Source organism: Carya illinoinensis, chromosome 5 (genome assembly GCF_018687715.1).
Source record: "Carya illinoinensis cultivar Pawnee chromosome 5, C.illinoinensisPawnee_v1, whole genome shotgun sequence".
NCBI classification, from domain to species: Eukaryota; Viridiplantae; Streptophyta; class Magnoliopsida; order Fagales; family Juglandaceae; genus Carya; species Carya illinoinensis.
The window spans coordinates 825,866-841,118 of NC_056756.1; the positions used below are offsets into that span (position 1 = coordinate 825,866).

The following is a 15,253-nucleotide window of genomic DNA, read 5'->3' on the forward strand; positions in this document are numbered from 1 at the left end:
TTACACAACCATGACCTGACTGCTACACAACATCATTCTATGAGCCATATTAGTTAGCCCTGGTTGCCAGCTATAGACCAAGGAAAAGCAAATGTACAATCATTGTATTTATCTTGCAATATAATTCATGATACTAGGAAAATACAAAATGAATATATGTTTTTTACAAGTTAATATATTGCCCCCTGCAGATTCGCCTTGAAGAACCATATTCTTGATTCTTGCTAGATCAATCATACACAATATCACATTTAACGTTATAGAGATATGTTCTCGCATTAAGAAATATCACTACAATAATGACTCGCTATATTTGAAATAATTTGTCCTGCAGCTTTAGCGAGAATGTAATTCTGCCCAAAAGGAACATAAAAAGCACATGGGCGAGCATTTTTCATTAGACTCAATTTCATGCAATCCTGCACTTTCATTCTCCTCTGAACGCCAAGTCCGTGTGGTAACATTTTTTTTTTATAAGTAAAAAGAGATATATTAGAATAAGAAAAGGGCAAGGCCCCAGTACACAGGGGGTATACAAAGAGCCTTGCTACAGGCTAAGAGCTGCGAAGGGCAGCGTAAAGTTCAATAAAAGAAGTGTCATTCATTACAATAGAGGATGCCCATAGCACTAAAGTGTGATAAAAAAAATCCCTAAAGCCTTCCGGAGATCGCTCCTTGTCCTCAAAACAGCGACTGTTCCTTTCGTTCCTTGTCCTCAAGTCCGTGTGGTAACATTTACGAACACACACACTGAGAACAAGGCATCCATGTTATAGACTAGGTAATAATTATAAAATAAAACATTATCGTGTAAAAGGAAATTGTCCATCTATTTTCTTACCTCAGATCCCAGTGACTGATACAACAGTTAGATAGGACAGATATACATGCATTAACTACTTCATGAACGTCTGAATCGCTGCACGGATGGTACTAGTACGTGCAGAATGATGATGCTGATTAAGCGAATGGGGTCCACTCCAGACAGATTTCTGGTTGTCAGGGAATAGAATTCCACATAAGTCCAAGAGAACAGGATTTTCAAGATGGAAGTTCTTTAACGCTTCAACCTTTTTGTGCTTTTCTAGTGATTCCTGCAACAACATCAATCTGTAAGAAATCACGCAAACACAAACCACCTTCAGCATTTAAAAGCGTTGAGCTTCTAAATTAGGAATTTCTGGTCTACTATAAGTTTTATGAAATAAAATATATAATAAATAATATGTAAATCTTTGTCTGTTTATATAACTCCAAAATTCTAAGATTTCCTTTCCTAAGTCGAAGTCAGCGCATGTGTCTGTTAAGAACATCTCTTAACACATATTCTTTTTAGGCAGAATCCGTAAGTCACATCTTCTCTCTAATATCCAGGCAGGACTTCTGGGGACAAAAGAGGGGGAAGAATTAACAGCAGAACTATGACTATTTTCTAAGCATGCCCAATTGGAAGTTTACTCAATAATTATTCAGTACATTCCTATATGCATTCATATACATTGAAATGGCTTGATATTGATAACTCGCATAAGGGTGGCATGCACCTTACTTTGGGAGTAATGGGCAAGTGATCAGGTGGGACAGGGTAAAAACGAAGGAAAGTGGGGGCATCCCCCACCACGAAATTGCCAAACAATCTGTAATGTTTATTCAAAATTAAGGATCATAGGACCGATGCCAAAGATAAATAATTGGAATACCTTATGCTTCTGTTGCTGAACCGCTGCACTTTTGGCATCATGTCTCATTAATGAATCTTCTTTCTGTGTATCAATTAGGACCCCAACTCCAGACTTCTCCACAATTCTTAGCTTAGGTTGTCTATCGAGGTCCTCCCCTGATCTATCACCAAACTTTGGCTGCTCTGGCATTTCATTCCCATCTTTCTTTTGAATCTCCATCTCATTCTCTTCCTCCTCTTCCTCCTCTTCTTCTTCCTCCTCTTCTTCTTCCTCTTCCTCCTCCTCTTCCTCCTCCTTCCCATGCTTCTCCTCTGAAGTGTTAAGCTTCTTCTCCATAACCTCCATTTTCACTTCCTCTACTTTCTCTTCTACCTCCGCATTTGCATCTGTATCCAGTGATTCAGCATTGGATGATGAATCTTCAGCACAAGGGCTTTCCACAATAAGAGATTTCTGTAACAGAAAATGCAAACCAAGTGTTCATAGTTTTTATACAGTAACTGAATAATTTTTTTATAGGTAACTGTAACTGAAAATAATTATATAAACAAGGAACAAGAGTCTGTAGATACTTTGGTCGGGGTCCGTTAGGCCTTGTTTGTGAAAACAAACCATCTCAATTCAACTCATCTTATCATTACAACTTTTCCAAATCCCCATACAAAATAAAATAAACAATTTAACTTTTTCAAATCCCAAAACAAAAATAATATTAAAAAAATATATTCTAAAAATATTTTATTCAACTTTCAACTTTAATCTCAACTCATCTCATCTCTTCTATGAAAACAAATAAGAGTTTTAGAAGTGAAAAGTTGGTTTTCTTTTCTAATAAGAAGTAAAAATGCTGAGTGATGATGAAAGATCATATATCAGTCAAAACATCCGAAATACCAATACTAGATCCTCTCCCCTCCCCACCTCCGCTTCTCTTCATTGACATAACACTGGATCTCTTTCAAACTTACCAATACTTTTTTAGAAGTAAAAAACTCCTTCACCTCTACATATGATTCATTGACACAAAGTGAAATTGTCTGGTTTGGATTCAGAGATGAGATGAGATGAGATGATTTTATACGAAAGATAAAAGTTAAATAAAATATTATTATTATTATTTTGAGATTTGAAAAAGTTGGTTTGTTTATTATATTTTGTGTGAAAAATTGAGAAAGTTGTAATGATGAAATGAGATGAGATCACTTCCTAATTCAAACCAGGCTTAATCACCTAGCCAAGAAAATTTTGAATTAAGTCATTGGTCAAACTTGATTGTACCTCTTGCTTGGTCTCGTGAGCATAATTATTATCAGTAGCTCCAATATGGCCTTTAGCAAGTCGAGCATTCTCCTCACGCTCCTTCCTGCGGCGCTTTAGAACACATATTGCACATAAACAATCACTTTTATGGCGCCTTCTGCAAATAAGAACTTCAGGCTATAAGAAACGTTTTACACTATTCAGCTAGGATACAACTCTAATTGGTTTGGGTTTTTTGTTTTTCCAGGTCTGATTTGGGTTCTTTAGTATCTTAGCTAATAACATAGCTGTAAGTTTTAAGATTTGAAGTACTTTATGCGAGCTAGACTGATCATTGATTATTTATAAGTGCTCCATTCCTTCAAAGCCTACATATTTGTCCACAAACTCTGCCCTTCATCTCCTCGTTTTTGACAATTCTTAAAGTTCCATCCCTTAGCTAAAATTTCTGGGTTCTTTTGTCCAATAACAACCTATAAAAAAACTGAAATCATAGTGCTCATTAAGAGTTTAACCAACCATGCAATCGATTCCACTTTCCCCTCAATAATGAATAGACCATGTGAAACACAGACTGATGATTACAGTTGTGGACTAACTGAAGTGTTATCGACTACATTGTTCCCTTATCAGTTCTATGCAGCTATCATATTACCTACTCCATATCGATAATCAACCCCTGGATCCACAAGAAGCTGGGGAGCATAAAACTCTAATAGTTACTGTAATGTATATAATAGAAACTGTGTTCTCAAAATTAGAAAGTTATTGGCGCAAACACACCCATGACGTTTTCCTGTCTTCTGCTTTGATTGACCACCTTTCACTGGAACTTTTCCCAGACTAGACAGCGCAACGTCCTCCACTTGGATGCTTTCAACCCCTGACAGCAAGGAAATATAGAGTGCATAGACTTGTCAGGAAAATGAAGGCTACCATCCATACAAAAGAGCAAGACGATGCCTCATGTGAGGGAATGAAACAATCATTAACGGGAGGGAGTGAGCCTAGAAAGAACCTATTTTGTATTTGTAAATATATGGTTCAAGACTAAACCCCCAAAAGAGGCTAGCTTTTTGCCAAATGACTACTACCACATAGCCATTGATAAGAAAGATTTATCTATTCAATTGCCCATCATATTTTTATCTATATTTACTAGACTGCAGATAAGAGCATAATGACAAAACTCTTACCCTTGGTTCCTCGCAGTTGTTCACCATATAAACCAGCAGCTGTCCAATACTTCATGAAATTCTTCTTCACCCGGCGCATAAGGTCCAAAATATAGTCACCCTTATTGTTATACCTATTACAGTTTTCCCAAATGTACTGTACATCCTTATACACATCCTCCGAACTCATGTACTTGATGCCATTTTCAAGATTGCTGCATATCGTTCCAAAATCCATCGGTGTATCTATGACATCAAAATAATCCTGGTTCCAACCCCCCCAACAAAAAGAAAACCCTAAGTAAAAGATCATTTCATATCGTTTTTTCATGGGTCATTTCAGCCAATAAAATAGAAATAATTACATACAGCAAACGGGTGGTGGCATAACAGACACTCACACTTGCGATTCTCGGCCTGTGACATGACTAATGTACAAAACAGAATAACAATTATCACTTGGTAATGCACTACACCATTTTTAAGTTCCAACAGCATAACAGGACAAGCCTTGTGATATACAAATATTCATTCATAAACATGATGGATGCTAAAAAAGTAAATAAGGAAGATTAAGATCCCCACTAAAATATGCACAGAACTTGTAATTAAGAAGCAAAAACTGAATAACATATGCGTTAGTTCTGTGGTTTCTCTCACTGGCAAAGAACGCCTGGAGCTACAAAAGCTCTTCTCTTATTACTGATCCCTTCTACCATGTTCTTGACAGCTTTTAGATACAAGGTGTTTTTTTCAGAGCTTTTAGATACAAGAATATTTAAGGACCAAATGAAACAAACAAGGACAAAAAAGACTAAGTTTCAAACTAGCCCCTTAAGGGCCGTCAACGACTTGAATGAGCAACTACATTCATACTTACAGGAATTCCCAGAGCTATAGGATCCACAGGGACATTGAAGGGTTCGGCCGCATCCATTTTCATTACCTTCTTTATCACCTTTGGAAGGGAAAATGAAGACACCAATAAGCTCATATGCAGAAATTAAACAAAATACAAAGGTACATTTAAAATCTATATAAATTTAAACAAAGATTCATGCTGACTTTCCAACGTACCATCAAGGCAGTGTCTAGTTCTTGTTTAATATATCGAGTATCCTGATGAAGTACCTTTGGTTCCTCCTGGTGTGGGTTCTCACCCTGTGCCACTACAGCACTACTATTCTGATAACCACCTGAATTGCCCAAGACCTTTGACGACTTAATCTTGATACTCCCAGCTCTTTTAGCTGGATTTCCCAAAACACTAATAGGCAATGAGTTTGCACTATCCTCCATTTTCTCCATACCCATGCCTTGTCTTTCCAAACCAAGTTGCTGGCTGCTCTTATCTGTATCACTTTGCGTGGGTGCATCAGAAGAAGTATGTTGAGATTCCAACGTCTTACTTGTCCTCAGCTTCACCTTTACACGTCCAACTGACTTTCCCACTGCCTTATCAATTGAACCATCAGGCTTAATACTTGCAACATTATGTGGCTGATCAGTCCCGGTTGAAGAAGGCGTATCAACCTCCATTCCAGAGTCATATTTGGTACCATTACCATACCCATCCAAACCAGAATTATCTTCCGTATTTACGCTCACAGCATTTACAAATGCCTCATTCTTAACCACCACAGGAGGCCCTTTTGGCTTTCCTTTCTTGTGCCCGCGCTTCCGCTTCATATTCCAGGTGTCAAACTGTCACTTTCTTCTTGTGAACTACCAAATAAGGGGAATAGATTCCACTTCATTACAACGGATAAATATATTGTTTCCCAAAAAATACTAGATACTGCATAAAAACTCTTCAAACCCAGGTTCCAGAAGGAAACAAGTTCAAAGATTATTCCTAGTTTGGATGGCAAAGTCCTTCCAATTCATCTAAATATCCAAACACTACAAACACAAACAATTTTCAATTTCAAATCTTCAACTTTTTCGTCTAATCATTACTTAATCATTACAATTTTTTCAAATTTCGATATAAAATACCAAAAACAATTCAAAATTTTCAAATCTTATATCAAAAATAATATTAAAAAATTATATTCTAATAATATTTTAACTTTATAATATTTTTATTTAACTTTTTCTCTCATTTCCCAAAATCCCATAAACTCAAACAATTTTGCTATTATTCACAAACCATTTCACTACTATTCATAGATGATCTCATTTTATCTCACCATCCAAACCATTCCTAAAAATTCTCTATGGCTGCAACAAAACATTATGCATAGTCTAGGATAAACCCCCAGCTGCAGTCTTGTAACCCGAAAGAAAAAAGGGTAATTTATTTGACATTACAGGCAACCAGACAGAAAGCCGGATAAGAAAACTTCTCATTTTGATTCACTCGGACAAAATTCGAATCTTATGAACAAGATTAAAGAAAATCCTAAGATAACAAATTTTCAAGAAAAATATGGGCTTTATGTGGATATTTTACCATGAAACTCCGCTCCTACCAAAAAAGCTAAATATTTTCTTGAACTAACACGAAAGAAAAAAGAAACAAACCTAATGTGCCCACTTTTAGGCGTAAAACGTTTCAGAGAAGACAAATTCGCAGGGAAATTTTGAATTGAAAAGAGTTAAATTTTGAGGTGAAAAGGGGTAAACTTTCGTTAGACCCAATTAATAAACAAATTAGAGCTTTTAAACCCTGCAGTGAAAAAGTTCGTTTCTCCAAAAACAAAAAAATCCAAGAGTGAAAACAAATATAGGACGGAAACGAAGAAACCCTAGAATGGACTTCAGAACGTGTAGAAACAATGAAACATAGACAAAACTTAGAGCCAATTGTCATAATTCATATCTAAGCTCTGTGATGGGGAAGAAAACGAAACAGTTCTCGTTGATGCTATTGAAGATCCAAATCAAGGTCCATCAAAAAGCGAGAATAACAGGCCGTTTAAAAATCAGAGGGAGGGAAGGGAGAGCAGAGAAAGAGTACCTCTGAGAAATCTAAAGCGGTAACGTTGTTTCTGTTAGTGAACTTTACATTTTAAGTTTGGCAGAGCAGGAAGTGAGACTGCGAGAAAGAGAATGAAACCCAAGATTCCAATGCCGAATTACTCTGATAATTTCCTCGGATTTTAAAGAATTGCTACCATCATGTGAAGCTGCTTTTGTTTCCTTCTTTTTCTTAGTTTTAATTTTATTAATGAAATTCTAAACTATATGAAAGTTTAAAATAATTGTAGGTGTATTGTTTTAAAAAAAATAAATAATATTTACAATTGTAAAGTTTATAAATACTGTATAATTAAAAATAATAATAATAAATATGAAATTTACATAAAAAAAAATTAATTTTTTAATAATAAATTTTACTCTTTATTAAAATAATTATGTAATATTTACGTATAGCATTACTCAATCTCTATTCCTAACCTCCGATATATCCATTTATCTGAATCCAGTAGAGTAATTTTATTCATTACTCAATGGTTAGATAATTAAAAAGTTATCTATTGATTATTTTATCGTTGATAGAGTAATGAATAATGTTTTTCTGTTGTAAAATATGCCATGATGTTAAACTTATGACATCCTTAATTTGGACCCCACATGTTCTCTAAAAGCATTAACATGTGATTTATTAGAATTTTTCTTAAATTTTAGTTAGGAATTACATTTTCTATTATTTTCTTTTAAATTTTACTTATCTTTATAAAAACATCATACATCTCATTCTCCATTATTTTTTTATTATATTAAAATAATCAATTTTTCTTCTTTTATTATTATTATTTTTACTACTTTATTTCTATATTTTTAACTATTCCCTATAAAGAGTACTGTTACATTTATAAAAGAATCACATAAAAATAATCTCTCAAACTGATATGATTTCATCTAATCTATTAGATTTATTTTACAATAAAAATAAATTTATAATTTAACGAATCATATTAAGTCACGTCAATTTGTAATATTATTTTTGTGTAATCTTTTTATGACGAAAATATTTTTTTAAAATATATATAAATTGATTCAGAGAATGAATAGTAATTTCTCAAATATAGGAAGTCACTATTTACTTCCTAAATTTATACTTTAAAATAGAGAATCGGATGAAATATTTATTTTATCAAAAAAAATTAACTTGATTTTTTAAATTTTAAAGTACCGGATGAAAATACTCTAATATGGTAAGTAATGGCTGCAATGCAAGTGTGGCTAAGTTTTTGAACCCACTTCCAGAAGGTATTGTTTAGCGAAAAAATTTAGTTATAAGTAAAATTATATACTAATTTATGTATCAATTTAATGTGATTGACTAAAAAGTAGATTTTATTAAAAATAGTGTTAATTTAAATTTTAAGTATAAAAAAATCAGTATTGATACGTAAATTATTATATAACTTTACTTGTATATAGCAAAACTCTTTGTTGAACCCAAGGTTTCAAATTTCATGTGATTATAAATCTACACATGGATTTTGATGATAACAAATGAATTCAAAAAATAAAAGAGTTTCAAACTCAAGTTGTTCACACAATGGAATCAAGCACATCAAAGAACCAAGCATGAGCAAGAAGGAAACAAGTTCACATTAAAGTCATAGAGTGATATTGTAAATCTCTTAAAATTCGAAATTAGGATTAATGCTCAAAATTAATATTTTATCATAAAGCATTAAAATACATTTTCTACATGTACATGAATATTTTTGAAAATTAAATTTGAAAATTTGAAAGATGATTGATTGTTATCTTTTGCATGCGCATGCCTTGATTAAATGGTTGAACTTTGAAAATATTAAAGATGATTAATTGTCATCTTTCACATTTGCATGTTTTATTTGAATATTTTCAAAAGTTATTGATGTTTTTTTAGACTTATACAAAAGGTAGATGATTTTGTTTGAAAAATTTGAAAAGTAAAGTGTGCTCATTTTGTCATATGCAAAAAGTAAAAGATTAGGTTTGAATTTTTTGAAAAAGAAAATGTGCTCATTTTGTCATATGCCAAAAGTAAAAAATTAGATTTGATTTTTTTTGAAAAAGTGAATGATGTTGTCTTTGACAATTGAAAAAGAATAACCTTTTATTTGAATTTTTTGAAAAAGTGAATGATGTTGTCTTTGACATGTGAATCTTTTTAAATTTGAATATGAAGTCTCATATGCCTATAAATAGATCATTTGAGAGCTTCACATTTACAACACCAAGAGCATACAACATTCATTCAAAGCTTTCATTCTCTCTTCTCTAAGCATTGAGCATTAATCATTGTTCATTTTGAGAGATATAGTTTGCACTGTATTGTTCTTATTTCACTCATTGAGGAGTGTTTTCTGATAACCTACCCACTATCAGCTTTTGTATCAGAAAAAGGGTGTGTATAACCTTTGTACGTGTAGAAAGTATTCTACACGGGAAATAGTTGAATCACTACGTGTAAGGTGATTGCAAGTGTAGAGGGTGTTCTACACGGATCCTTTGTAACGGTGTTGTTCAAAGGTGAAATAAGTTTCTATCTCCACCTGAAGGAGGTTGAATAGTGAATTTAGAAATCCTCAAGGGGTAGCTTGAGGCGAGGACGTAGGCAGTGGGGCCGAACCTCGTTAACATACTGAGTTTGCTTCTCTCTTACCCTTACTCTTTATATTTATTGTTATTTCATATTTTGTTTATATTTTATATTATATATTTGATTTATAATTGTTATTTTTTTTAATACAACTCAATTCACCCCCCTCTTGTGTTAGTCATCTGGGCAACACTCTTGTTTAGTTAAACTATAATGAGTTACGCTTAAGGCCGGATGGGTGCCAAACATGTATTCTCACCAGTCAATAGGAATACGGCACGTAGATATTTTATGAACAGAAACGCTTAGGACCGGTCGGGCTGTAAATGAGTGAAAAACAGTCCTCCATTCATGTAGTGCCACGTAGGAAAAAGCAGTCTGTAGACAAATGGGGTCAACCACAGGGAATCATCAATGCATCACATGTAATCCGTTTGTTTCTGCCTTCTCTCGGACGCCGCATCTCGCATAGCCCTTCTCCCGGACGCCCTCCCTTCTCCCGGACGCCCCATCTCAACACGACGCCGACGGACGCCTCGCAGCACAACGCCGACGGACCCCGAAAGTGTAGAAGACGAGTGGGAGAAATCGACGTGAAGTCGAGTGGGAGAAATCGACGTGAAAAGCTTTAGATGAGAAATCAACGTGAAGCCGAGTGGGAGAAATCGACGTGAAGAGCTCAGCACCTTCCCAGTCTGAAGGTGATGGCGAGGCCGACGGACGCCTCCCAGCACAACGGCGACGGACCAACGCATCTCACGGCCCATCCGCAGCTCAGCATGAAGTCGAGAGAGTAGACGACGAGAAATCTACGCCTTATCAGTCTGAACCCGACGCCGAGGCCGACGTCGCTGCCCCTCTGCCACTGATATCACCCCTGATTTTTCATGGCTGACAGTCGGGTAGTTTGCTCGAGAAATCGAGTCACGGCCAAAGTGCGATTGGTGGAGAAAACACGACCCACGGATGAGAAAATCGAGCTTGATAGAGGAATGGAGGAATCGATTTACAGCCCGACGTGATCTGGAATGTTAGTGCTTGAGGAGAGAAGTTGCCTCCCGTTTCGTCTTTCTGATTTCAAGTGTCCCAAATTATACTCACATGTAATGCAGGTCTACGTCCATCTCGGTGGAAAGCTTACGTGTTGAGTTTTTATTGACTGACTGTTTTTCACTCATTTACAGTCCAAGTGGTCCTAAGGTTATCCCTTTTATGAAAGAGTAAAATGAACTGAAATGCACTGGATCTTCTCTTGAAGAATTACTTCTCTCCTTCTCTCTCCCTCTCCCCGAATCTGAGTTAAGTTCTCAACCAAACACAAAATCACTTCTCTCTCCCTCTCTCTCTCTCTCTCTCTCTACCTCCTGAATCTGGGTTCATTTCTCGACCAAACACAAAATCACTGAAAAACTCATTTCTTGAAAAACTTTTGCATAGATTCAAAAAATAATAATAATTAAACTAAAAAAAATTTCACCATAATTTAAAATAAAACGCCCTTCATAAAATATTAAAAGCTTCATTTAAATTCTCTGTAAACAACCTTTCATTTTAAATTCCTTTAAAAAAACTATACAAAATACTGAAACTTTTAGCTGCCTAAAGATGGCTATATACGAGCCGATCATATGAAAGAGGAAGCAATCCATTGCAACTGAAAATGATGGACGAGATTCGACGGCAATGTCGTCTACATCTTTGAGAAATGGTAAAAGAAAGAAATCGGTCTCGTAGCAGCAATAAGCACAAAAATAAAAAAAAATAAAAAACAATTACAGAAGAGTAGAAAACAAACACGAAAGAAGGCTAGCTTCATTAGGCAAGATCATTGTAGGAACACAAATTTTATTTACCATTTTTTTGGGGCTTTCGGCGTGGTGGAGTGGAGCAAAGATGGGGCTCGAGAAGGCTGGCTCCGTCACGCAGATGGGTTTCGTCGAGAGAGGTGATTTTGTGTTTGGCACCCTAGATTCAGGAGGGAGAGGGAGAGGGAGAGACAATGAGAGAGGTAATTTTGTGTCTGGTTGAGAACTCAAAATGAACTCAGATTCGGGAGGCAGAGGGAGAGAGGAGAGAGGTAATTCTCCTGAGTCCTGACTATAAAAACAAGATCTAGTGCATTTCACTTCATATTACTCTCTCATGGAATGCCTACGTGGCATAATATTATTGGCTGGTGAAAAGACAAGTTTGGCACCCATCCGGCCTGAAGTTTTTTCCAACTAGAATAATCAAAATTTCTGATGTGAGGCCCATAACAAATACGGGCCTAAGTAGAGCACAGCACAAGAAAGATGGGTCCTAGAAACAGAGTAACAAAATTGCCCATGACAAAACTAAACCCAGCCCATTATATAAATTCAAAGCGCATGATCGCCATGGCGGTGAAGACTACCCAAGACTTGTGCCAACTCGGATCTTTATTAGCATCATCTCTACATACAAAACCATTTCGTTTCGTATGTTTGTTTCTTTGTACGCAAATGCAAAAAAATGCTCAAGTCTTGTTGGAAAGTTTCTCGCCTTTCCGGAAGTGGGTCTCCGTGAATTTTCCCACATTATAATAAGAGGAAGGTTCCTCCCGTCGGGGCAGAAGAATATGCATTAATTCTTCCTCGAAAGAGAATATTTCAAAAAAAAAAAATCAATCGGAAATGTCAAACTTGATGTACAGGTCGGGGCTTATGACATTTAACTTGACGCATGAGAAAACGAGTTTTTAGCTTTACATATAAATTGAAGAGTTCCACCACGTGAAGTGAGAAGTTGTCAACCTTGGCTCTTATCATGTGTATCTGTTCTTCTCTTTTCTTAACCAAAAGCAACAGGAAACTCCACGGAAGTAGCATGGGCACGCCTAATTCGTGTTCAACAATCAACCTCAAAGCCCTTCTATATATATATATATATAGATTCATTTGGTCCCCAAGCATCCCTCACATCCTCCACTTCTTGTTCCATTTTCCCCAACTCAGTCTCAATATTCCTGAAACTCCCCACCGTCACCCCCATTTTCCATCTTCTATATAGACAAGAGACAACTATATACCCAAGACTTAACACCATACATTCATATATACCTTCACCACCAATATCTAATCCAAATTACACCCACAAAAAATGTCTAGTCTTAGACCAAGATCCGCAGCCACCAAGCAACCATCCTTAAAAGAAACAAACAACGACGCCCCAACCCCCTCCGCCGTTGATACCGACTCCGATTCCTCAAAAGCCCCACCACAACGCCAGCCCTCTGTGCAACAGCGGGCAACGCAATCCCTGACAAGCACAGCCGCCAACTTAGCCAATCTCCTTCCCACGGGGACCCTCCTCGCCTTCCAAATCCTCACCCCAGTCTTCACGAACAACGGCGCTTGTGACTCCGCCACGCGCTACATGACAGTCGTCCTCCTTGTCCTCCTTGCCCTGTCATGTTTCCTGGCATCCTTCACCGACAGTATCAAGGCCTCGGATGGACGAGTCTACTATGGCTTCACCACCTTCAAAGGGTTGTGGCTGTTTGATTACCCGGACGCTTCGGGCGCTGGACTGCCGGATTTGAGCAAGTTTAGAATAAGGGCGATTGATGGGATTCATGCGGTTTTATCTGTGCTGGTGTTTGGTGCTGTGGCTCTGAAGGATAAGAATGTTTTTCAATGCCTTTATCCACAGCCCGGGCAGCAGACTCAGGAGGTTTTGAACATTGTTCCAGTTGGGGTTGGGCTCATTTGCAGTCTCTTGTTTGTGGTTTTCCCCACTAGGAGACACGGCATTGGGTACCCTGTAACAGCAGGCAATTAAATTCATTCTCCATTTTGTTTTTTTTTTTTTTTTCTTTTTGTAAGCATTTTGATTTAATAATTATTTACGATCGATCGAAGATTTTCTTCTAATTAATTTGTATATTTTGTTTTAGTTGGAAGATAGTGTAAGATGCAAGATTAATTGATTCAGGAGCAAGAATATCAATCACTTGAATTCAACGAATTTCGTTAATTAAGATCAATTGGGTTGTCGGTGTTCTTATGTTTTTGTTTTGTTTTTGTTTTTTTTTATATATATTCTCATCTCTACAATTGTTGGTCAACTAAGATTAACGTAGGTTGGAATCGAATGACTGGAGATCGATCATCTAGAAACAGGAAATCGTCAAATTTCACCTAAGATTAATATTCCACATCGAAATTATGAGTCAAATAATGAAATGAATATTATAATATATAAGGTGTATCTGCAATAATATTATGATCTTGAGGTGCACCAAAGAACCAAAATTATATTCAATGATCGAGAACGTACGTCGTCACAATATTGATGCATCAAGCTATGGTTTGGTCAATTTTATAACCATTTTTATGATCATCAGTTTGAAAGTTAATCAAATCGATCGATCGTTTTGTATGTCGAAAGTTAGAATGCCCTTTGCATGGATCATCATGATCATGATCAATCCAAAATTAGTTGAGAAAATATATATATATACAATGCAATCAAATGAATCTTTGTTCGTACGTATAACCTGTGAAACTTTCCTACGTCAAACATGCAATTATTCTTTCGGAAAATGATAATTATCAGGTTAGGTAACCGTCAAATTAGGCTAGAAATTATATTATATGTGAATAATTCCGGATAAGTACTTTTGATTTTTTCAACCCGAATTAATTTTTAATTATTTTTCTAAACTCTCCATGCAGTAAATTTGCTGTAACCTAACCTATTTTAATATTGGCTTGACTTTGTTTTACCCATACTTTTCAATTTTCACACATCTACGCGGTACGGTTAGGACTGGACTTGAATGAATTAAGAGATTGAGAACGATGAATCTGAAGTTGGGATCCAAAAGTTTTAATTAAATCTTTAACATTAATCCCCTGATCGATCATGATTTCCATTAACAGATCAAGTACTACATTAAATTCAACCCATTATAATTAGCTAGATTCATATATACATGAAGAGATTATTTAATTCAAATTCGAACTTGAAACAAAATATAATATTAATCAATCTTCATGCCTTTATTTTATTTTATTTTATTTTATTTGGACAAGAATTAATATTAAACAAAACACAAGCAATATCCTTTTTCTCTCTAAAGAAAAAGCCAGCTTAATTAATTACTTCGTGTATGGGTTGTATCTTGTGAAAGAAACAAAAGAATAGGAATATTAATGTTGTTCCCAGCTTAAAGGCCTGCATCGATCATTGCATATATACATATACATATATATATATACACATGGCCGGCCACGACATAATCATGTGTCAAAAGGAATACCTAACTAAAGTATAATATAAAAAACAACAATTATCACTGTCAAGATCAGTGAAGAGCTAGTCCTTCAACCCCATGAGGACAAGTGACGTATATGACAGGGCTGGCCTCCTCACAGAGATCATGATCCTATTCCTCTACTTAGAAAATGAATATGCAACAAACTCATATATATGCACATGATTATCATTTTTAGGGTTTTCTAGTTTTAAGCTCTCAAATTAAAAGAACTTAAACATGACGTCGATGATCATTGTCTTACCATTAACGATATCGATCGATCTTAGTACTTAAAATCACATTTATA

General features: G+C 35.7%; 2 protein-coding genes across 3 annotated transcripts; one reads left to right on the forward strand and one right to left on the reverse strand.

The window, feature by feature from the left end:
- Positions 1-390: 390 nt before the first annotated feature.
- On the reverse strand, positions 391-11,704 carry LOC122310879 (bromodomain-containing protein 2). Of its 2 annotated transcripts, none has more exons than XM_043125106.1 (9): positions 11,519-11,704; positions 5,195-5,842; positions 4,998-5,075; positions 4,139-4,382; positions 3,726-3,825; positions 2,961-3,099; positions 1,701-2,135; positions 842-1,094; positions 391-750 (listed from the first exon to the last, which is right to left on the reverse strand). In XM_043125106.1, the coding sequence occupies exons 2-8, from the start codon at positions 5,804-5,806 to the stop codon at positions 897-899; spliced, it is 1,806 nt and encodes a 601-aa protein (XP_042981040.1). In that variant the 5' UTR covers positions 5,807-5,842; positions 11,519-11,704; the 3' UTR covers positions 391-750; positions 842-896. The 2 variants fall into 2 exon arrangements, with proteins under 2 accessions (XP_042981040.1, XP_042981039.1); XM_043125105.1 differs by lacking the exon at positions 11,519-11,704 and adding an exon at positions 7,080-7,251.
- Positions 11,705-12,487: 783 nt separating this feature from the next.
- Positions 12,488-13,693, forward strand: LOC122310882 (protein DMP5-like). The gene has a single exon (XM_043125117.1). It carries the CDS (start codon positions 12,786-12,788, stop codon positions 13,464-13,466), a length of 681 nt encoding a protein of 226 aa, XP_042981051.1. The 5' UTR covers positions 12,488-12,785; the 3' UTR covers positions 13,467-13,693.
- Positions 13,694-15,253: the final 1,560 nt, after the last annotated feature.